This window comes from Falco punctatus, assembly GCF_963210335.1.
Source record: "Falco punctatus genome assembly, chromosome: Z".
Taxonomy (NCBI): Eukaryota; Metazoa; Chordata; class Aves; order Falconiformes; family Falconidae; genus Falco; species Falco punctatus.
Window position 1 is genome coordinate 12,987,682 of NC_137586.1, and position 25,549 is coordinate 13,013,230.

General features: G+C 41.4%; 1 protein-coding gene across 3 annotated transcripts in view; it reads right to left on the reverse strand.

The window, feature by feature from the left end:
• ADAMTS12 (ADAM metallopeptidase with thrombospondin type 1 motif 12) overlaps nt 1-25,549 on the reverse strand; it is a 151,301-nt gene that overhangs the window by 61,031 nt on the left and 64,721 nt on the right. For all 3 annotated transcript variants that reach the window (XR_013924957.1, XM_080372585.1, XM_080372584.1), the window contains exon 3: nt 12,930-13,104. Coding sequence is in view for 2 of the 3 variants with exons in the window: in XM_080372585.1 (XP_080228711.1) it covers nt 12,930-13,104 (175 nt within the window). In the remaining variant the exon portion in view is untranslated. The remainder of the gene's footprint in view (nt 1-12,929; nt 13,105-25,549) is intronic.

Here is a 25,549-nt window from a genome sequence, read left to right on the forward strand (position 1 = left end):
ACATTCCTTTCCACCTTTTTTCCCCACCCCAAAACAGTTCCTTGCAGTTAATAGGTAGTGTGCACTAACAAGACTGGAAAGGGTTTTTAAAATCTAGAAAGCAAGACAGTAATCAGTGCTTTCCAAATACTCCAAAACCCTGTTGAAAAACTAGTGTCCTTGGCTGTTAGCACAGCAAAGGTTAAACCCCGATTTGGTATTTGTACTAGTTATTTTATGTGTTACTGCCGTTCTCAAGAATTCTCCAGTGCTCTCATTCTACAAACTGTACCTGCTCACTAACTCAGCTAAAGGTAAGTTTACACAGGACAAACCAGAAATCGTTGCAGCGCACTGGATGTGGCACAGCAGACGGGCTGAGACACCACAGAATTCAAGTCATGGCGCCAAGATGCAGCCAAGAATCAAGAAAAAAATCAGTCTACACCAAGGGCCCTGAACTGGCACAGCCAGCTTAGCAGTGCTCCCAGCGCCCACAGCAGCTTTTGCACCCTCAAGCAACCACTTTTACACCTCCAATACTCAGCTCTGCCCTCTGGTTTTGGGTGCCAAGCAGTGAGCTGTTAACTACTTGCAAGCTCAGGAATTTCTGCAGATCTGGAAGGAACAACTGCCTTCGTGCCTTCCCTTGCAAGGGGGCATCAAAGATACTGTGTTGGACCATGTAGCATGATTAGAAAGCAAATAAAGCTCATGTGTGCTTCCAAAATGAAGTGTAATCCAACAACCCCTGGCAAACATGCCTTAGCTGACAGCTCTGCTTCACCCCTTCCAGGCCTCTGCTCGGCCTGTCCCGCTCTCATCTCAGAATCTTCAGATCTCTTGCAAATATGGCAGTACCAAAGCATTTTCCATAGCAAAACCCAAGCCTACAAGAAAATCCAGAAGCATCTCTAACCACTTTGCTCACTACCATTGAGTTTTACTACATAAAAGCCTAGAATGACAAACCAGCCTGAAGACATCAATAGACAGTGCTATTCAGAAAGCACTTATCTGAACTGACAGAGCAAATAGATGGGTAATGCTATTAATTTTGTAACTGAACTAATTAGCTATTGTAATGGACTGCACAAGCCCTGATGTTTGCCTTTTAATGTTACATTCGCAGGACTTAAATGTCAGTTGTGGGGTTTTTTATTTTCCTTCCTTCTTCTACAATTATGCAGAGAATAGTACTTTTCCCAGACATCAGTTAAAGCTACCATGACTTATCTTCATTATGAAGGGACTGTGAGGAGCAGGATGAGCCTGAGCCTTATGAGGCAGCAAGGGTGAAAGCTGGACAGAATGGCTGGACCATTTTCCTTTGCGCATCAGCCACCCTGAGAAACACCCAAAACAAACAGATACTTCCCTGAAATACTACAGGCCATTCAATCTTTTTGGCACCATCATATGAGATGAAATTTGAAAGCAATATGAGGGAGTGGATAGCACTGGGTGCCAGGTCTCAAGTCAGTGAAATTCGGTGCCTCATTTTCCCCATCTCCTAACCTTCATGGACCTGTCTGAAGATCATCATGCTGGAGGCATGCAACAGACGCAGAGGCCAAGCTCTTGTGAACACACCATCCATCAGTAAGTGAACACCCCTTGCACAGCAGTTTGTTATACATGGAAAACAGGTCACCCATAATTCCAGAAACTTGAAATGGTTAAAGAAAAAATCTCAAGTCTGAATGTTCAAAAGACAGTTTAAGAAAGGTAAAGCACCCCAACTAAATAAATGTATGAAGCCTGTGTTGTAAAAGAAACGGCTACTCACAGAATAGGTCTTTGAAGTGGTAGTTAAACTATGCCTTTTAATTAATTTGGTGTAAATTCAGATTTCTACAGGAAAGAGAAGGAGAGTCTGGAATTAATCTTGAAACAAAGTGCTGTTCTTTCAAGTTCTGATGTGATATCTTTAAGAAATGCTGCATATGCTATAACCTTCTTATCTCTGGGCTTATACATCAGAGTTTATTTGGCCTTTCTGTGGACCAGCTGTTGTTTTTTCCATTCCATTTCTCCACTGTATTTAAAACACACCAATCCCACTAGCATGCTCAAAGAACAAAACACATGCTAGCACTTCAAGGGGCCTTCCTCCTTGTCCTTGGCTGAGGCCAAGTGTCTTGTATTTCAGATGACGTTATTAAGCAATACAGCCTTCAAAGCCTCAGCCTCAACCCTGCTGTGCTTATGCCACAAACATCAGCAGTGCTAGAGCAACTCGTTTGCAGGTGAGGACTCCCTCCCCGAGCCTGGGGCCTGAGAAGGGTTGGTCGGTCTGGGAGATACTGAGATGAATTATGCTAACACAGTGCCTTGAAAACGGCAGACACATACTGCTTTTAAAGTTTTCTATTCTTAGAAACAGGTCCTGATAATAACATTTTCCAGCTTCATGACATTTTCAAAGATGACCGTGGAGGTTCTCCAGCTCCAACTCAGCACCCAAGACTTAATTTTGCCTGACTAAGCCCCTGAAGAAGCACCCCCATGCACAGCTGCTGGAACAGCAGAGCAGGAAGATTTCATCACCCAGCTACTCCATCCTGCAACTGGGGAGAGCTAATGAAGGCGTCTGGAAACTGGTAGTGGGAGCAAGGGAAGGAACAGTGCAAATGACACTGAGACATCTCAAGGGAGGCAGCCAACAGTGTCTTTGCATGTCAGAGTTTAAGGATTCCTGCCACCAGGCACCTTGCATAAGCAGTCCTGTTAGAATAACACCATCTTGGGGTCACCGGTGCCATTATCAGCTCCTCACGAGTACCACTGCACGGCCTAAAGGATGTTTCCAGTTTTAGCCAGAGTTTTGAGCGTGATTTTTCCCTTTGATTCCAGCTTCCTATCAGAGACTGGTTGTCAGGGGCATTATAACTTGTTGGCTGTTATGATCCCATTAATTCACTTTCATTTTTGTCATGCATAGGGTGGAGATTCACCAGTAACATGGGCTATAATTACCTGGACTCAGTGGTTCACTGCCTACATAAAACTATGCCAGAATCCTTCACAGACAGGAGACAGGGGGGCTCCCACACTAAAATGCCAAGAAGTTTGAAAGTGTTTGCTTAGAGGTGGGTTTGAGCTTTGAAATTTGCACTCCTGTAGAAACAGAATCAAACAGAACCCTGACAACACACTCAGCCTCTGTTATTTTCTAAATGACAATCTCAGTTTTCATTTGCAGAAAGTCCCTGGCTCCTCTTCTCCCCAGGTAGCCTTGCAATTATGAAGGTATGTAAAAGCATGTGACCAGGAAGAGAAAAATGCAGATGTGTTTGCCTGAAAGAAACATCCAGTTCACACACATCATAAAACAGTATGATTAATTATAGCTTAAGGAGAGAAAAATATCCTAAAAATGGATGATGGATAAACCCAGGTTACATCCACCAGCAGGGGAAGGGGCTGTTCAGTAATCCGTTCCCCAGTGTTAAATCTCTGCTTGGACAGCTTTCAGCTGCCTGCCAACGTTACCAGTCTAGGCTTTGCAGGAAACTCCCTTCTTTTATTGCCCCCTTCTTTCCTGTTACCTCCCCAGCGGGTGAAATTTCATCCCCCTCATCAACTTCCATTTCCTCTGAGGAAGACCTGACTGATAGAAGTACCTTAACAATGGGCAATGGATGCAACTGGCACACCAAAAAGAAAATGCCATAAAAAAGAATGTGGTTCAGTGAACATTCTATCTGGAGAATGTCAGGCAAATAATACAGAAAATGTCAGAAATTATCCGTTGTTAAAACTGCAGGACCTGAAAGGAGACTTTCATCCAAATCCAAACCTTCACAGAGCCAAGGGGAGTCCGGACTGGGGCTCAACAGACAACAGTGCAGATCAGAGAGGGAGGAACTCGATTCAGCTTTGTTTAGAGCTCAGGCACGCAAAAAAATTGCTGCTAATTCTAACTGCGGCAGAATGGAAGACTCAGACTGAAGCTGTGTTTTAATTGTTTAAAAAGTATTCAAAATACAAAAAACTATCTCTCTGCAGCTTCAACTCAAACACTGCTTGCAGCTGAACAAAATATTAGACAAGACCTTTTAAAAATGAGTACAAATCAGAGACAGCATGAATTTACAGCTTTTTTTTTTTAAAAAAAAAAAAGAGAAATTAATAAAGAACATCACAGCTTTGGACTTCCTATTTTGCACAAGCATTAGATTCTAGGCAATGTTTTTTGAGACTGACTAGAATGGTTTAGAAGAAACTTTCTTTAATTTAGCAGTCTAATTTAGGTGCACAAAGACTTCATCATTAATTCTTTAAAAAGGACAGGAATACACAGATTTTCCAGCTAAGCCACCTGATTACATGCTGTTTGCTGAAGTAAGTTTAAGTTGAATATCCGGAAGAGAAGAAAAGCATAAAGTATAGAAAAGATCATAAAGCATAAAAAAGAACATGGATTATTTTTTTTTTTTGATTGCATATAGAAACCTGGACATGCAACAAATGGTTCCACAAAGAAGTGCAGCATTTAAGAGCATCAGCTAAAATAATTTGCTACACCTTTTAGTACAGCAATCTTCTAGCCACCTTTTTTGCATAGATGTCTATGCCTACTTCTGTTGGACAATTCCTTTCCCTAGAAAAAAATTGTGTAATTCCATATGATCTTGAAGAGAACAGTGTCCCTCCAGTCTGTTACATACATACAGTTTTTCCAGGACAGTTCAGAAATAGAAGTATTATTTGCAAAGATACCCTGCAACATGTAATCTTTACATGAGCCCCATGAAACTGAGCAACAAACCTCACCCTACTGTGCCTTCCACAACAAATCAAATCCAGCTAGCTAGTCCAGTAGGTCACTAAATCTGTCTTGAGGCAGATCCTTGTTTTCAGCGACCGAATGCAAACACGGTTCAGACATGAAGACCTGTATCTGAAATGACAGACTGGACTCCAAAAAATGCCCTTTGCAGACTGCTGTCTAGTGAAATTGCATCTGCTACTACTCAATATTGCCAGAAATTCGTTATGAGAGCGGTGCCCACAACCACCCATCACTTGAGTTGAAAACTCTATCATACACTCGGTGATAACAAGGAGTGCAGAATAGGATCTGTGCATCCCAGGACGTGCTGCCGAGTCATTGTGTGTGGTGTGTGTTAACCCCAGACACAACCCTACTTCTCCCTAAAAAATGGAGAGCTTACAGTTCTGTAGAAGATGACCTCGTAACAACCCCCTAAGTTACACAGTTTCTCTTGTTCCCAACTAATCATAAAGCTAAAATCTATGCTGGGAGGAGTATTATGATCTCCTTTTAAGTCAAATTCATCCAGAGGAGCCTCTCCAAGTACACAAAATGCATCCAAGTTCAAGCAGCTGCTAGAACATGAAGAATGCCAGCCCCAAGCAAGGAGTGGAAAAGCTGCAAGGAAACTGTTTCATGCAGAAAAGCTGTGCTCAGATACCTGTTTAAAGTGGGTCACATATGACAGGAGGCTGCCAGAGGCTGATCAGGGACACGCAGACTTCAGAGAAACTAACTGTGAACAGTGCGCCCGTATTGGTGCAGTAGCCCCACAGCACAAGTCCAGCACTTCTTAGGAGAATCAGAAATCTGTGATCTGCCCAGAAATAATAAGGTAATTGTAGTTTCTTTTTAGAAAGTTCATAGAGAGTTCAGTATGACTGAGAAATCTGGCACTAACCAGACTGAAGGCTGAACAGCTTTGCCAATACTACCCATTAACGGGTCAAGTGTTCTGAGCAAATTTTCAAACTCCTGCAACAAAAATGTTTCCTAAATGCAGCTTAGCTTTCTGGGTTTTCTATTTCAACCGTGGAAATAAGGTTTGCAATTGTTCAAGGCTAGTGTTGTCCTACGAAAGGAAAAGGGATAGCATGTGACATGTCACAGTTTAATTTTAAAGCTTGCTATTGCTCTCTGAATCAATACTGCTGCAATTTAACATTCACATTACCAAAGCATTTGTTTACGCAGTCAATGGCAATACTAAAAAAACACAACAGTATCATGCACAGTTTGATAAGGAAAGCACTAGGCACAGAGCAAGAGCAGAATATATTCCTGTCTGACAGCACATGGCTAGCAATGCTGAACTAAATTCAGTCTGGCTCCAGACTGATACTCCTTAGTCTGATGAGTGTTTAAGCAAACTGTTTCGATGAAAACATGGTAGACACCACAGTCTACCCTTTGAACTACAGCAAAGCAAGTGCAGTAAGCAAGCATGGTGTAGCAAACACCGTTTCTTTCCAGCTGTGTGGGAACACAGAAAGACTCTACTGAAACACAGTGAGGCAGACTTTCCCCTCCTTATAGATTTCGCTTATATTATTTGGAAAATGGCCTGTCACAGAACTTTACAATTTGTTCAGTCATGGAGTGAGGAAGCATATCACATTTCTGATGTCTTTTGGAGGCAACAAGTGACTATTATCACATTAAAATAACAATGTCCTGTTTCTACATTTTTCTCCCTTACCTCCTGCACCACACAAGCACTTACGGAAAGCACCTTATTTCAGTTAGTAGGATCTGGTGAAATACTGATGGTTAAATTCCAGCAGAAGAGAGAAGCAGCTGGGAAAACAATCAGGGACTGCGAAAGCAGGTGCCAGAGCTCTGCCAGCACTGAGCTTTCTCTGGCGCCTGTTCAGCACAGACTTTGGATCCACTTGGAGAGACTTCTGGTTTTGATTCAGCACTCATTTAACTGGAGAGGAAGAATTGCACAGAATACAGTACTTCATTCCTTTCTCTTCTACCTGTATTTCTCCTGCCTATAATGACAGCCTAGGCCGCTCCCAAGGACAACTCAACCCAAAAGTCAAAGATACCACCTCAGAATAGGATGAATCAGCCTTTGACAATGACTGTTCTACTTCACTAACTTTATAAAAGAAGCTAGCTTGTAACACAACTAGCTTAAACTCAACTATTTAATTGCTAGGCTACTCAAGTTAACAGATAAGAACCTCATCTTGTGTCCTTAAAACCTGAACTTCAAGTAATAGTAAACATATCTAATAAACATCTCTATGCTAATGAAACCTAGAATTCTTTTTTATTGCTTAGCAAAGCTACATATTTGCACTGCTCATTTGTTAGTATGAACAGGATTTTTGACAGCAAAGTGAAATGAGCACAAAAGTCTTTTCGTATGTCAGATGTTAGAAACAAAAAGTTCAAGGATTCGTATCTCGCCCACACAGAATCTAGAGGTTTTAGAAACAGAAGATGACTCTTCCTTTTTTCTGGAGAATGAAAGCACAAGACAGTGAAAAAAAGTCGACCTTATCTCTGATTAGCTTCTAACGAACTCCAGAGAGCAGCTGAAAAAAAGAAGTCTTCCTGAAACCTCAAAAGAAAGTTAGAATCTTCTGCTTTCACTTCATGATCTTGTTGCGGGGTGGGGAGTGGGGGGTGGGGTGGGAAATCTCTTTACACCAGTTAGCAGTAATTGTTTCATCCACTGCTAGAACTTGTTTTCATGACACCGTTTCCCAGGTACCCCACCCCAGAAACCCTAAATCTCCTGCTGTCTGCATAAGTAGGTGTCTACTGATTTCAGCTCAACGCAAACTGTTCCAGAGATGACAGATACTCCATATACTCCTGCAAACTGTTTGTTTTGTTGTTTCTGCTTTAAATTAGAGGACATTCATCACAAGCATCTTTTAAACAAGTCAGTAGAAGCTGTTTGTAGAAAGCAGAAGGCTGCAGGGAGAAAGATGCTTTCACCTCTACATTGTATTACTCTTATTTACTACAATTTGACATGTGAATTTACCAGCCTATCTCTGTTTTGGAGAAGCTAAGCGAATTAATCTGAATAGTAATTGATATGGTTAAATGCAGGATAAACAAATACTGGAAAAATGTCAGCATCATTCTTTAAAAGATATGGAAGCTACACAGCATGTACCAGTGATTCTGCCAGCAAGCAAGGCTGCTTACATTGGCCACAATGTTCTTCCAAAAAAAAAGATAGGCTGTCCTTTGAGAATAAAACAGTGTCCTGGACTTTTTTTCCTTCCTTCTTTCCAGTGGTTAAACAAAGGACTTCACTGTCAAAAGCCAACAGTAACACTTTATACTGTACATTTGTAGACTGAAAAATTGAAGAGAATCCTTTGGCAGTATGATTCAGTAAAATCCTGCACTCAGACATAACCCTTAGGAAGAACAGCAGGTAACTATTGTTACCTAACAGCATCCTAGTCACCTGACAAATGATCTGTGCCACCAAGCCATCATTCAAAAGACTTAAAAAACAGTTTTGCACATATGATGTTGCTCTGCTCCTTCAGCTCCCCTCACCCCTCTATGCGTTTCACAGAGCACCCAGTCTGTCTCCTCCCTCCCACCCCAGCCTTAGTCCACCATAGCTCCATGCAAAATTGCTCCAAATGCAAAATTTTCAGTTATAAGATTTATAACTCCTCTGCAGATAAGGCCCCTGTACAACCCAAACAAATCCTAATATCTGTGCAGAACTCATCTATCAAATCTTTTCAATGCCAAAATGAGGGTAAAGCATGTGATAACTTCTATACACCTAAAGTTCCAATGAAGTATTCTCAGAGATCCATTTTAATACCCCAAACCTTTCCTTCCTGTTATAAATTACAGCCTACTGCAGTAATCCCTGGGCTGAGTCTGAACAAACTCAATTACCCTCCTTCTAAACAACAGCAACGTGACCACATCACCAGACCAAGAAAAGTAAGTCCATCTGTTTGAATCCTATCAATCCCCTCTGCAGCATAATGTCAGGAAGGGTTCTATTTCATCCCAGCATTTTCAGTCACCAACTTCACAGAACTTCTCCACTCTGCAGCTTACAAACCAACCAATACCTTGTGACGGACTGCATGAAAACAAACAGAAAAAAATCGGAGGAGATCTTTTCTTTTACTGTAGAAGGGAGGATAATTCCTTCTTTCTTGCATTTTATCTTGGAGCACTGTCAAGTTTTTAAGATAACCTATTTAGAAAAACAAAACAAATCCCCACATCCTCAGTTTCCTCTCCTACAGCCACAAATTATTATAGAAGTTATTTATAAAGCTCAGGGCCACTTTTCATTTCTCATTTTTGCTTCTGACACAGATTTCAAAGGACACAGTATGACAGCAGCTTGCAATGTACAGTATCATAATGCTGCTTTCAAGATTAGGACTCAGTTTTGCAAGCAGCTAAGTCACCTGGCAGTTGCCTAAGCAGCAGTGGAAGTGTACATCACAAACCTAAGTTTTAATTTACATTATTTATCACAATGACTTTTCTGCAAGTATCTGAAACAATTGAAGATACTGCAAATTGTAAACTAATTAATATAATGATTGCAAGAGCTGCTAGAGTAATGTAACTGATGCTGAAGAATTACTGTATATAGACAAGACAGACCACAAGCAGGCTGGAACCTGGAAATTCGTGTGGCTGTTGCCACAGTAAAAGTTGTGAACATGCTGCACAGGGCTTCTTCCAAGAGGTGACAGTCCTTGCATTTATTCAAAAAAGGCTTTATAGAGACTGCACAGGAAGTCAGCATCCTCCTCTTATTCCTTCCCACACTAATTCCTCTATTTTTATTTTGCCTATAAAACTAGTTTTTATATTCCTTGCCTGACAGACAGGTTAGTTCTGACTAAAAGATTACTATTATCACCACACACCTTTGTGCACTGACTTGGAGAGGTTGTTAACCTCTCCAAGCACAAATCAGCCCTACATTTTAACCTGGGCACACAAAGGTCTAACAAAGGCACACAAAGACACTAAGCATAGGTTTCAGAAATTACTCAATTGCATTACCTTAAGTTTAAAAAACAAACAGAATCAGAGCTCAAATAAACAAAAGAAGACGCTCTGTATGATGAATCTCAGCCCACAATATTAAAATACTTGATTCTGAAAACCAGTTCCTACAACAGATAAGGCAGGCCACTCTTCATCAGTTAAGCCCGAGCCCAGTGGCAACAAAGCTAGCGCTGGGAGTAGAGAAAGGTCATGATGTTTAATCTATAAAATAGAATTAATTTCTACAATTAAATGTTTACTGTAAATGGAAATTGTTTTTCTTTAAAGTGATCCCAAAAGGCATTACTCTCAGTCATCTGTGATCCCATGTGGGTGTACCAGACTTCTGGCATCAAACTTAACATCAAGGAGTGCTTGAAGTCTTAGAAGGGGTGAAGAGTCAACTTACCAGTTGTAAAATTTATTTATTTACCAAGTATTCCCCAAAGCCTATGTAATGAATATAAGTAGCACAGAAAGCAAGAATTTACTCACTTTCCTTTTTTGTTCTGTATTTCACTTCTAAAAGCAACTGGTCTGGCAATGCATAGTGTAAACAGTAGACGACACCGACCTCCTCCTTTTTTCTGCATTTGAAGAACTGGCTACAACAGATGTGATATAACAAAATGTAACAAATTCTTCTATGAAGACAGGCTGACAGAGTCGGGGTTGTTCAGCCTGGAGAAGAGAAGGCTCCATGGAGACCTTCTAGCAGCCTTCCAGTACCTAAAGGGGCCTACAAGAAAGCTGGAGAGGAACTTTTTACAAGGGCACGTAGTGACGGGACAAGGGGGAATGGCTTTAAACTGGAAGAGGGTAGATTTAGATTAGATACTAGGAAGCAATTCTTTACTGTGAGGGTGTTGAGACAGTGGAACAGGTTGCCCAGAGAAGCTGTGGATGCCCCATCCCTGGCAGTGTTCAAGGCCAGGCTGGATGGGGCTCTGAGCAACCTGGTCTGGTGGAAGGTGTCCCTGCCCATGGCAGGGGGGTTGGAACTGGATGATCTTTAAGGTCCTTCCAACCCAAACTATTCTATGATTCTATGAAATTAAAAGTTATGGCCTTTAGAGGAACCAATGATTGGTATATGGTGTTACACAAAGGGAAAAATGTAATGAGAGAAATTTCCACACACCCCATGACCATTTTCACACTGATTACTTAACTTTCATGACAGTCAACCAGATTACTGCTTGACTTCTAAAGGCCGATTGAGTCAGTTAAACGCAGAAACCTAAATTACAGGCCATCACCTTGTCTGCTCCTAAGACACTCCCTTTGTTAGCCTGGAATATCATGAACATACTACCACCAGAAACAGTTCTGTCACAATAGAATGAATAACGTATCATCGAATCGTAGATGGTTTGGGTTGGAAGGGACCTTAAAGATAACCTGCTTCCCACCCTGCTTCCATGGGCAGGAACACCTTCCACCAGACTGGAAATTTAAATTGAGCAGCCTATTCAAGCAGACTTTCCTAGTCTAAGTGACAAAATCTCAGGGAAGCTATGCTTGATTTTTTCCAGCATCCAGATACAGCCAGTCTTTTTCCATCTCATTCTGCAGGACTTTGAAGGAAGACACAAGTGGTAAAAAGTGAGAGGTAGAAAGAAAATAGCAGGCTACTCAAACCAAATGCACAGCATGATCCCTGGTATCTACAATCTCTTCTCCACACTTAAAATTACTGCTTACAGATGTTATTTCATCCATAAAACAAACCTGGAAGAAAGTATGCAAGAACAAATTCCCCATTTTTCACAGGCAAATCTAAACGAATGCCTCTCATTTATCTCAGCAGTCATCAGAAGAAACAGAAAATTACTGAGCTATTTTACATTTAAGTCAAAATAGACTTTAGATGTTCATGACTTTTCAACTTCAGGCTTATTTGCCTGGCAAGTAGATACACTTTTATTTGATGAAAAATAATAAGGAATAGCATTCATATTAATCCTTACTGCTTCCCCTTATGCTCAGCTTCCTGGTATAACAGATGATTTAATAGCTCCCCTCAAGCAATCAGCCTCCTTGTTTCCCCCAGCTAGCATTTCACACTGCTCTTGTCCAGCAAGCAAGAAGTGCAAAGCAGATCTATAAGCAGAAATGTAGTGGGATTGGTTGTTGTTTACTCCTTTAATTTATCAGTTCATATTACACAGCAGTAAATCAGCAGCAGTCATGACTGGTGATTAAAAATTCCTATGTTTCTCCTTGTTTTCCACCCCTGGATAAGAACCAACTACTCTTTAACCGTTAACCCATGAAGGACAGAAACACACCCCTGTGTATTCTGCAGCTCTACTTGTATGTAACTTGGGCTTTACGCCATTTAGGCTACTATTCATTCTCCCTAACAATACTGCACGTTTTCTGAAGTTTAGTGCAAATCCAGCTTGAAGGTCTCACACATCAGAGAACCAATGCAGGATCTGGTAATTTTTGGTATGAAGTCAATCAAGTAAGTGTTTTTACTAATTAAAGGAACTTGTTTCGTAATTATGAGATGCCAAATATCCTCTAGTTACATTTGTCCTTTCCAGGATAGTATATTAGCTTGTTTTTCCATAAGACATGATGCTGAGTATTTACTGCACCAATATGTAAGTGATCTTTACTTACACTTCTACAAAAAAACACCTTGCTGTTCATGCCCTGCACTCCACTTTCAGAATAACAAAATAAAAGTATTTACATATCCTGGTAACTATCACAGTGACTCTAGAAATCCTAAATTTAAACCATGGATTAGAGAGGGGATATTTTACATTGAGGATAGTATTTGCATAGAGTGAGAACATTTGATCAAAAATAATAACTGCAATTCTCATCATCCCAGAACTACTCAAGAATTCAAGTCAAATTCACTGAATAGTTCTGGTTGGAGAAAAAATGAGGGCTGGAAAGGGTCAATGGTGTAAAAGACATATTCCAGCAGTCACAAGGAGGACTTAAGTTTTCAGAAAGGAACCCAGAAAGGTGGCTTCCAAGGTGTTTTGACTGATGCGCTCTCATTTTGCATAATCTCTGTTTACAGAATTTTAAGAAGTCTGGCAGAAGGAAAGGCACGCACCACTGGAAAACAAAAGCTGCTTAAAAAGATGCAGAAAGCAAATAGGCAGAAATACAGCAATATTTGTACCATTCAATCCACATGCTTGTTCTTTTTCCATTGGGATCGCCCGTCGTCTTCTTAAAGCATTTTGAAGGATATTTGCCCCATAGATAATATGGGGATGGGGTGTTCCCTCCTTCTGTGGATGCTTTTTAATGGGCTCAATGAAGTAATCCCCATGGGGCAGATGGAAATATCCGGTCTGAAAATAAGCACAAAGGAGTTAAATCTCTACTGTCCAGTACTGCAGGTCAAAAATAAAATATACTCTTTTCACACCACCATCTCTGAGTTTTTCGCATAAACCACTCATTACACTGTGGAAACATGGAAACAACGGGATTTCAGCATTTATTTTACTGCATATATCAAGGTTGCTTTGTACCTCACGAAGGCATAACACTCCTAAGGAGAACTGGAAAAATACCTTCTTTCCTAATAACCCGAAATCCTGTACTGAGGCAGAGGATCCCATATTTGTACAAAGCCACTGAAAGGTCAAAACTTAATTTGTCAAACGTGATGCACTAGAAGGAGCTGTGTCTTGTTCTGCTGGTGTTTTGCATCCATTTCCCAGAGAACAAGCCTGAATAGATGATGTTTTGTAAGTGCAAAGCATAATTCTGCTGCCAGCTGCAACTCCACAGTCAGATTACACAACCTATCAGATGAGCTGGACTATGTGGTCCACGCAACTGAAGACTACAAACCCCTCTGGCCCCCAGGCTTCCAACAGAAGAAATAAGTAGCTTTTCATTAATTATAGCATGCTATTGTGATCACACAACAGACCTGCCTAACAAAGGCTGCAACAATTCTCACCAACCTCCGAGCTCTGACTGAGCTACAGGGCCTTCAATATCCACCTGGACTACAAAGGATTAGTTTACACCTTCCTCTGCTGTGATCCGAGGCATGTGTAACCAGACATGGCCTTGGTCCCTTGTATCTCAGCATTTTTGCCGAGACTGCTAACACTGCAAAACTTTCATTACATAGCCCTTCCACTTCAACATGCACAGAGCAGAACTAAATCTAAAGCAAAGGATCTACCCACACTGGGGATGTGACAGGAGGTGGAGGTATCTCACTCTTACGGCTTCATTCCCTCTCTGCTTTTTTTGCTGTGGTCACTGCAGCCTTTTGAACTTGTTCTGGGATAGGGAAAAACGCAGCAACACTGTTCCTACAGCTGCTGTATTCAAACTTACAAGGGCAGAAAAACGTAAAAACCCTTTTGAAATGCTCCAAGGTCTTACAGTTTCCCTTGCCAGTTGGGAAAGCCAGTATGAGGGTAAGGACAACAGGGAAATCATATCTATGGAGGAAAAGCATTAAAAAAGAACCATGGGCTCTATGTACTAGTAGCCTGAGGGCAGCTCAGTGAGATCTCCACACAACATGCTTCAAAGTCCGCTCTGCCTCCTGCCTCTACTCTGACTGCCACAGGCCCAATACACCCCCACAGCAAATGTGTACAAATACATAACTGTGACTGTAATTTCACAGAGTTTACCCTAAACTTAAGAGCAGAAACTTGCCTTGCATTTCTCCAGTGCAAGTCAAAGTTTAAAAGCCAGAGGTTGGCCTTGGCTTGAAGTCTTGTTGAAGTCCTGAACCATGAAGTTCACAGGTTCAGGACTCAATCTCATATATGCTTGCTCATCTGGGATTACAGTTACTGCCTGTACGGCTTTTTTTTTTATTTTTAAGAAAGAAGACGACTTCTGATTCTTAAACATGAAACCCAGAAATGCTCAGGCTTCTTTCTAAATTACAGATCCAGGCTAGTTTTGATAGAGAAGCTGAGACACACCATAAAAGCAATAAATCCCATGTTCAGATCTGATAAAGATGTCAGGCAAGCATCGATCTACACAGCAGGAATGGCTATACAGAGGCTAGACTAGGAAATCAGTAGATGTGGCTTTCCTCCTGCTGCTCAAGTACTCAAAGCACCAACGCAAATCTTCGCCCATCCCTTTTCATTCCACAGGATTCGATCCTCCCTGGATACTCAGAAAGTCTGGAATATTTGACATTCTTTTCCTGTTGTGTTTTTTTAACCCAGTTGCAACCAGGAAGATCTAACCATCTTCACTGCAGACCCTGATTTTATAGGGCAGGCTGATTAATCATGAGACTACTGTGTCAAAACTGCACCTGTAAGAAGAAAGGGCAGGCAGTTGTATAAAAAAGAAAGCATATTAGTAGCGACCTCATTTCCCAAGCTCCCCCAGCAATGCTTGCACATTAAAATTCAGCTCTCCATCCAAGCTGCAGGGAGCAGGAGAAGAAACAAAAAATCACTGTATTTCATACAGCACACACTAACACAGATAGCAGTAAAGGTTGTTCAATGAGCCGGCAAACACTGGCTTCTACAGAACCTGGCTTCAGACATTGCCCCCCCCCCCCTTTTTTTTTTAACTATTGTTTCTTTAACATTATCACTTTTCATTATGGAGCATCTGTTTTCACAGTCTTACAGCTTTTTACTATAACAGCTCTGTCCCAAGCCATCCCTGTCCCCACAGAGCCACAACACCCCCAACCAGCTGGCTTTCTGCTGACACCACCTGTTAAGCTCAGCAGTACTGCTGTACCATTCCACGCACCCACAGCAGAAATCTTGCCAGTCTTCCTCTAGATCTGGGATGAAACTAGGAGTTATCCCTCCTGTACTCTGCAACAGCTGCTTGTCCACACGAGTTTGTACACTGTTCTTGTCACTGTTGTTGCAGTGCTCTCAAGGAGTATGTGTGGCTACTTGACTCGTACCTGCTGCATGCATTTCCTTCTCGACACCAATAAATCAATGAATATACACAGAAACACAGTTAGCTGCGTGTCCTTCTTTGTGTTGTAATTACTACCCTCCTGCTTGTCTCCTCTTTGTTACCTGAGGCAAGGTCCAAGAGAAGCCTCCTGCATTTCACGCAGAAAAAGGGCAAATTTTTACTGTCCCTTAATTTCTGAAAGAGGCTACAGCTGTGTGTCAGATCACCCCTGAAGAAAGCTACCTCAGGCACACATAACTTCTACCTGATAACTTAACATTTGTTCTTTAAAATGCGTTGGTAACAGCCGGTAATTCTGTATTTGTTGACTACAGATTGCTGAATCTTGGGCAGATAAAGGCTGCTCCCACACCCGGCAACAAACTAAAGTCAGTGTGGCGCATCAAAAAGTCTGAGGGCCTGTTTTGCCAAGGAGACACTAAGACTTTGCAGAGTGTTATCAACTCACAGTTCAACTTGTCACAGCAGCTCCTGACACCTTGGGACTATAAGAAAATCTCTACTTAGCAAACAGCTCCTAAGCCCGTAGAGCAGCAAAACTAAGCTGGAGCTAAAACTGCTGCCAGCTCAGAATAAGAAAAGAACCCTAGGTATATTTTCAGGTTATGCACAGCTCTTCACGGCTGACGTGGCAATACCGCTGGGCATACCCACACAGCCATTTCGGGCAATCACAGAATGCAACAGTGCACCCCCACAAACGACTGATGGGATAACATTGAAATATATGAACCAGCTTTGTCACCAAAAAGACCTCAGCTGTACCTGCCGGCCCACTGACGGGGTGTTGCTGAACCACAGATGCAGCTTGTTGCAGTTTCTCTGGTTTTAGCGCTGACCTTACAATGAGCAATGAAAAACACTTTTAACCTCAGCCTAAAAAGCGGCTCTTGGGACAGAAGGATATTTCCTTCTCTCCTTTTGCTTCTTACAGGGTTGAAAAGTACCGTCATCATGAATTGAAGTCTATGAGCCATTAGGCCAATGTTCTGCATCAAACCCTTGGTTAAACCAACAAAGCGTTTGGGAGCAAGGTATCCTTGCCTCTTTCTCATCCCCATCTAATCGTTCCTGCCGTCAGATTATGGTCATGAGTCTCTCCACAGCACAGTGTGAGGAGGGAGGGAGGAGGAGCAAGGATACATTGAGTCTGTATTGCCTCTAAACAAATTGTGACATGAACCCTGCATCTTGATTTAATTTATGGAACAGACCCGACATTCGCCGTGAGACTCAATGCACTACATTCAGCACCTGGGAATTCTCACCGAAAAAAACTAAAGTTATAAATCACCACTTTTGTGCGCAAATTCCTTCTGTTTTCTGTCAGTCTACAGACTAAAGCCCAGTTCTACTTGCAGTATCTAAAAAATCTGCAAAGAAAAGGTTGGGGTGACATCATGTTCCTGTTCTAACACAAAAGAACCAGCCGAACACACAATTTTCCAAGTACTACACTTCTGTATAAGGTGATGGATGCAAGTTGTAACAAATACAACAATTTGCTCCAAAAGTCTCATGGATCCTAAAGTCTAGTTGTGATGGAATTTGTTTAAACAAAACTGCCTTCTCTGTCTATAACAAATTCCCCAATAAAGCAAGATATCGATAAGCAATCTTTCCTTTCACTTGAACTTTGTGCTCCTGCAGTAACGTGGTACAGAAATGTTTTGTCTTGTGTTTTCTGAAGTACCGTAAGCCAAAGCAAACTTAGGGAGGCTCAGGAACCATAGACCTTTCTGCACAGGTGTATTACACCCGTGACTGCAAAAGTAATTGAAAAGCGATACAAAAAATCTGCACTACTCTATATCCTCTAGAAATCTGTAAAACTTTATCACATGCCCCACTTTTATTACCTGCAAATGGCTGCACTGTGTGCCTACACTTACCAGAGATTCAGAAGAAGACATAACATTTAGCTTATGTAAAAAAGTTCCAGTTCTGGAACCTGCACCGATACTTTCCCCTAATTCTAGTCCCAGGTAATTTTTCGATGTCTAAAACCATCTGCCAGTCCCACTTGTGCACTACAACAAGAAGCCAATCACCTCGAGGAGAAAAGTTCTTCTCATGGCTATTCCCAGAAGTAAACTATTCTATTTTTGACGGGTTGGCTGTCTGGTAGAGACCATGATTTTCATTCCTGTCCAGAATCATAAAGAAGAGCATGCACAAGTTATACTCTTAAGTTATAAACTTAAAATCCATTGATTACATGCTCTATTAGTTGGAAGCATAAAGGCCCTATACAATAGCAACAGTGAACAAAATTATCATGGTTTTAATTCTGAGAAATACAGTTCTTTCAGAAATAGTCCATTATTGTAAAAAGAGAAGTATGCCATATTCCAAATACTTATCTACTTGGGGAAATTATATTTTTTTATTAATTCAATTTCCTACTCTGCCTTCTAGAGGAATGTGTTAAAAAGCTACCTGTGTACATTTATGGGTAAAGCCAATTAAGGTAATCAGACTGGGAAATGCACGGTGCCTGCCAGTGCTGCTTGGGATGAAGTGACTGTAAAAGTCTGCTTCCAGCCTGCAGAAGCGCTTTCCAACAGCTTCCAGAGACTTCCAGCACCTACTGAACTCATTCTTTGCACTTGCACTTTCATCCTGCACAGGCTATACGCCAAGAAATGAAATGCTGAGACCAACTGGAAGAAAACACCACCAATCTTCACGTTAAACTTACTTCAAAGGACTCGGAACTGGCAAAATTCCCTTTGCTGATGAAGTACTACTGCAGTTTTGCTCTTTATATCTGTTCTTTTGTGACTCACAAATATAATACCAAGAATTTTTCATCAGATTTCAAGCTATGTATACATACAGTATATGCTTTTTTTTTAGCAGTTTGTAGCATCATCTGCTTTTACATGGCCTCAGAACACACAAAGGGGTGCCATTATGAAAGCATCATCAGAAAAAAACCCAACTTAGGCTCATTACAGAGTTTAGTTTTCACTACAGAAAAAATTACTGCAGCCAAGTTTCCTTCATTTAAACTTCTTTATTAAAAGCTACCATGTAAAATAGTAATAGAAATGCACAGAAAATAGGGGGTGGAGCGTGAGTGTGGAGTGTGGGAGGGGATGTATGGGGCGGGGGGGGGGGGGAGGGCAGAGTGTGTGTTTGGTTCTTTCCCTGAATGCCTATAGGGGAAAATATAAAACTCTGCCACAGTTTTTTCCTAATTGTTGTTCTTTCCTCCTTCAAATCCTTCCCCCTTCAACCCCGAATTCTGACATGTTTTGGTGAAAAATGTTTCCCAGACCGTATTTGGAGGTGCTGCTACATTATTTAATGAGATTTTTAGTTCAAGTACCTCACTATTTCGACACAAACAGCTTCCTGGACACGTCGCATCTCCCACACTGCATGTCACTTGCCAGGAGGACATGGTGATCCTGGGACGCTTCTGACAAGGTTTTCAACAAACTTTTTTGATTTTCAGTAGAAATCTGCGTTTCCCAGTGGAAAGCAGATATTTTTCCCATATTTCTTTCAGTCAGAAGTTCAGGGGTCTTGTGAAAATACATTTTCTGGCAGAATTTTTTGAATCAACTCCATATGGGAAGCTGAAGCCGACTCCTGTGGGAAGGGAGCAGCTTCAGCCTTGGCTAAAGTTTTGCAATTGCAATGTTATCCTAGACAGGAGGGGCTGGAATTAGTGGGTGTATGTCAGGAGAAAAAGGGAGGGGAAAACCCAACAATTTACAGTCTAAAGTTATGTAACTGAGTATATTGACAATAATGCCAAAAAATAACATCTGTAGTGAGAACAGTGTGTAACTCATTGAAAGCAAGCAGCAGTATTTCTGACAATAGGGCAGTGATGGGACTCTGAAAACACAGCACGTTTTTAGAAGCAATGTGAAATAAAAACGAGACAGCAAAATGCTGCTTTTACCTTTAAATACCTTGCTTCAGTTGCTTATTACAACTGTAATGCCTGGTAAGAGAAATTCAGTTTAAATAAAAGAATTTTCTAATTAAAGAAAAAATTGTGCCATAAGAAACATGCATTACCAGAGAACTTCAGCTGCAAATAATCAAAACTGAAGTAAATAATCTGTAAATATTATACATGCTAAGTTTATTTTCTTTTTTCAGCTTACCACTTAATTGCTTTCTGTATGTCATTTCTTCTCCCAAGGATCTTTCTCTTTGAGCCATCACCTGTTCCTATCTCAGCCAGAACACAAACCCAGTATCATGAGCATCCAGATGAGATTTTCACTCAAGTCCTCAGCTAGAGCTGCAAAAAATGGAACTGCCATGCCATTGCTCAGGCAGAAACAGGAGGCTGATTATTTTTCAGGTACTAAGAAATTTGACAAAAGACTACTATGAATATTGCCCACAGAAGAGGGCAACACCCTAGCTCTTACAGGGTTCTACAGGGAAAAAACTGATGCTTTCAGCAGGATTTGGTGAAAAAAAAAGTGCTACAACACTGGAACACAGCCTTATAGTTTAACAAAGCTTTGGTCCAAAATTAAAATAGCTTATTTTTAAGATGACAAGATAAGTAAAAGAACAGGACACTGTATCACAAGATTTTATTTTGTCACACTTGCTACTTCACATATTTTAAAAGCTGCCAGAAAACTGGCCAGAGGCATCAAAGAGGTGTCAAAAATGTGCAGAGTTGGGCCCTGCACACTGTGGGCTCAGAAAGTTCAGACACAAAGGAGAGAGGGGCAGGGGAAACACAGCAAAGCCAAATTTACAGCAAGGTGGACTTTTGTGGAAGAAAATAAGGTAACAGAGGAGGATGAAGTGTCTGGTATCCTCCAGTTCTCAGTTCTTAACGGTCAGACATCAGTCCTGGATATTTCAGAGATAAGGGTCTTTCTGACTGTGGACATAGCCTCAGCTAAGCAGAAAAGTTTCTATGGTCGTGTCAATCAGCCACCATTCAACTACTTACAATACATGATCACTCAGCCGAGAGACCTGGCAGAGAATCATTAGTCCAGGTTATGGCATCAGCTTGCTGGTGACCACACTCAGCTTCATTTCTTCTTTTCACTGCACTTGAGCAGGACAGATTCATTGCTCTTCCCACAGTTTAATGGACATGGGGGCTTGGATGAAGGTTATCTAGGATATGTTTTAAGAAGCTAAGGCATTAAAATTCCACCCTTTATAAAGATAGACAAGAGAAGCAAACAATCCAAATCCTGTGTTCCCTTGCTCCTCTGCTGTGCTGCAGAACCAGTTCATTAATACTGTTAGCTACAAATAATTCCTACGGACCTCCAATTCACTGTGAGCTTTGCATCTCTGTTACAGAGTCTGAAGTACCCTGGCTACATTCATTTATACTCGAGGAAATTCCCTGTGAAATTAATATTCCGTAAGGAGTTGAGCATGCTCACGTAAAAAAATACAACGTGGAACACATAATTTTAAAAGACATCTTTGTCTATATGTCAGGTCATAGCGTCCTCCCACTGTCAATCTTTATTGCCCACCCTAAAAATTTTATTACTTCTTCCAGTTATTTGCTGGTGATCCTTAGAAGAAACAGTCCAGGTATCTTATTCATACATTCACTTGTGGATGCCCTGTTGGCTGCAGATATATATTTGCATTGTAGAAATATCCCATCTCACTACTTTTCTTATGATAGAAGATCCACAAGTGAGAGATGGTAACTATGCGGCTGTGAAGCTGTTTAGAACCTTGTTAGTCTCTGTACAGCCTTCTGCTTTGAACTCTCCAGCAGTTCACAATGAACACGAAGCTGTGTTCTCACACCTTTTACATCTCTAACCATCACAGTGCCCAGCAGCAGTCACGTCATGTTGTCCAGTTGTCAGAGAGCCTTCCAGCTTCCTTCCACATTCTCATTTTCTACTTTTTGATTTGTGTCCCATTTGATCTGCTTAAGCCAGAACTATCCTCCTTTGCAGCATCTGAAACTCAGGCACAACATTAAATTCCAACCGGGTAAAAATTTATTGTCCATTAGAGGAGATTCAGTGAATAGCCATTTTTATGCTCTTAAAATACAGCAAAGATGGCATTTATTAAAACTTACACAACTTCCAGTGCTGTTTATAATAAGCTGAAACAAGCCTGTGTTTGCCACAGGCTGAGCATCCAGCAGGGAGACTGCATGGCACAGCTGACTTAATTCATTAACTCAAACACAGCTTGAACCCTTATTCTATTTAGCAGTGTGATTTCCACATTGCAGCTGAGGGACAGACCTCCAAGGGATCTCTGAAGCCCAGAGCATTCCTGAGATCTAGGACTCCTTTTATCAACATTTCCTTGGGGCTGGGTTGCCGACAAGCCTGTTGTGTCTTTGGAGAAGAAAACATTGCAGTCCTTTGGGCTACCTGGTTTTCGCAAAGCCAGTAAGGTGACACCCCACCACGACAGGCTGTGTGGACATTGCCTAGTCCATGCTCCAAGCCCATCCACAGGGCAAGTAACATCACTCCTGAGGATAATGCACACCCAGAAGATTCTCCTCTTGCAAAAGTCAGCTAGGTCACACAGGTCACTCCATCAAGCAAGGAGTATGAAAAAGTAACCAATACAGCCTCAGGCTCTACTTCAGGGTGAATCTAATAGCAAATTAATTCTAAACTAAAAACCAATAAGCTTTGCTATCCAGCCTGAAGGTCACTCTGAGTGAACAGTAACACAATATTTTTCTGAGTCTTTGGTTCTTCCTCTTATCCATGCTTTCTCCCTCCCCCTCCTCCCCTGTCTTGTACTAGAAGTTTTCATTGCAACTAGTGCTAGGGGGAAAAAAAAAGAAAAAAAAAAAGATGTTCTTCCAATCTCCAGGTGCAAGACAGAGGCTTACTTGGACTATAGTCACAAGAGGGTGAGACTAAACTAGCAAGTTTTGATTTCATTTGGGATCCAAAAACAACTTGGCAAGCCTCACTATTCTGAGACATATAAAAAGTTCACCCAATTCCTCCAAAAGTTACCTCTACTTTGGAAGAGTAGAAAGGAGCAACAGCTGTTCTATTACTGGAAAAGACTCTTGGAACATCTAATTCATATCTTCCTAATTAAAATTGTTCAGAAAGCACTGTATCCAGGGGGCTTACATTGTATAAATAGTGTTTTTTTCACCTAATTACTATCAGAACAGCCACTCATGAAAATGAACACAATAAAAACGGTTTGTACTACTCAGCATTTGAAATCCCCTCTGAGACTTTTGATAGCAGCATGAGAAGTTCTGAAGCTTTGATTTGGAAGCCAGTAAACTTTTACAGTTTGCAAAGCAGATCAAGTCTGATGATTTAAAACTACGTAACGCCTAACAGTAAAGATTTAAACACCGGATTGGTAAGAGGTTCCTTGCCTAAACTGTGCTTTCTATCAATAATGAAAACACAAACAAGAGGATCTACAGAGTGGACATGATCTCTAATCCTGGAGACAGAAAGCACCCTGGCTGTTTTGGCTTCCTGCTCACTTATATTCTAAAACTAATTTCAAGCTAGTGAGCGTGACAATGTTAATACTGCAGATCTCAAACTTTATTAGAAAATAACTAAATGCAAATATTTGATCAAATGACAAGTGGCATTGTTTCTATTGACAAGTATTGTTTGTACTACTGTGATCCACAGGCACCCTAGTCAACAGTCAAGAAAAGCAGAGATACAAATGATGACAGCTGCCACAACATGTGCAGATAGATGGAAGAAAGCACAATTATCCCATTTTCCAGCAGATGAAAGCCTGGCAGGAGCTTTACTTTCCTCAAGAGCAGAGCAAGGGAAAGTCAGAGCCCAAATTCATCCAGTTCACAGAGATTATTTTGCTTGAAGAAACAGAATTTTATGAGGAAAACCTAATCAGACTGACTACACTGACCCACCTGCTGATGCTCTTCTCCTAGCTTCATTCCATCCAGCCCAAAAGCAAGCAGAGATGTCAAAAGCAGATGGCATATTTTAGGTCTGCAGTTGTGATAGTAGGTGTGCCGGGGGAGAAGGCTTCTGCCTCTCTTTTCCTTCAAACTCATGAAGCCTCTGGCTGTGCAGCACAGATGAAACTCCTGAATGAATTTCAGCATGCCTAGGAAGGGTCATGCCACCACTTATCATGAAAGCACGACATCAAGGTGGCCTAAAAGGCAGCCCATACTGATGCCCTCAGTCTCTTCTTCACTTACCATTTATGATTCCTATGCCTTTCTAAAAGGTGACTTGCCCACACCAAAGGATAGCCTCAGAGCAGCACTGTAACATGGAGCTTCAGCCCAGTGCCCACAGAAGGAATCATGGCTTCTGCTCAACAACTGCAGCTTTTTCCATGGGTGGTAGGAGAAAGCAGATGCTCTGTTTGCTCCCCACAGCCTTGCAACAGGCTGCGAGCCATGCTCAAGCTGCAGCTTGCTGTGTTATCACTAGGGAGGAATGAAGGGGGAGGAGCTTATCAAATCTAAATAGTTTACAAAACAGGAAAATGCAGTCCCCTGTTGAGGGCAGCTGTGGCCCATCAAAATATCAGTGTCGAGTGAGTGACACACCAGACCGAAAAGGCTATTTTGCATCACAACCAGTAGCTGTGTTGAAAAAGGACTGAGAGTAAGAAACAGGATGTAGAAGGGAGAAGAAATGAAATAAAATGATGAGAACAAGGTTCAAACGGAGTCCCAGAACCTGGAGGACAAAGTGCAGTCTCTAACACACAGCTGATGCTCAGCACGTGGCAGCCTGGGAACCAGCACTGTGGTAAACTGGCAATCATAACAGAGGTGCTAAACCCCTGTCGGCCTGAGGCAGATCATTCCTCTGACTTCCCTTGTTACTTCTGTCCATCTGAGAAAGAACGAAGTGATTTTATGACTGCATCTGGCACACTATCATAAATGTTTTTGCAAATCTAGTAATACAAGTCCTAGTTCCCATGCATACCAAATATGAAAGGTGATCAGATTCAGCATTGGGTTCAGGTCTGTTTAAAAGCATAAAGCACTTAAATTAGGTCTGACCTTGATTTAAATCCCCCCTTGAAGCTTGAATTCTCACTGAAACCTGTTTCCATTGATATGACAGGTACAGCACACACACTGATATATCACCAAAATTACCAGCACATGTAAGATACCACAGCTTGCAGGCAGAAAATTAACAACTCTCAGAGGTGCAGAGAGATGACCTATACTTGAAATTCAGGTTGTGCAAAAAAAAAAAAAAAAAACAACCAAAAAAACCCCCAACAAACAAACTACAACAACAAAAAAACCAAAAACCCAAAAAACATACACACAAAACAACCACAAAAGCCTGCAAGACAAACAAACACTCCTCAATCTACTCACAGTCAAGTTTCAGCTCAAAACCTGGCAGGACACATTTTCGGTAAGAACCACATCAAGAACAGTAACTGAGTAAACTACTTACACTAAGACTAGCATCAAATCTCTGCTAATTCCAAGGCCTACGCCACTAGGAGCTTGATCTGATGAAATGCCAACTACCTCCTCTAAGTTGCCGAATACTTCAAGGTCCTCCTGAAGCTGGTGGGAAATCAGCAAGTTCAATGCTCTCCAAAGCAAGGCCCTCTATAACGAGCACCTGAAAAGGCTGGAAAAGACACAGCATGGGGAACCGGCAAGAAGCACAGAGAAACCGGAGAGTTTCTGCCTGTTATCTATCTGCCCTATCACAAGAGGTAGGGAGCTTCAGAAGAAGCTGACAGGCAACAAAGCATTTTTTTCACCCAAGACATATTGAAGCTGAAGGAGCATTTGCCACAGAAAATTGCAAATCGGAAATGGCTTAGAGAGATACCAGAAGTGGCTGGATAAATCCATGTAGTGAAGACTAGTCCCATATTTTTCAA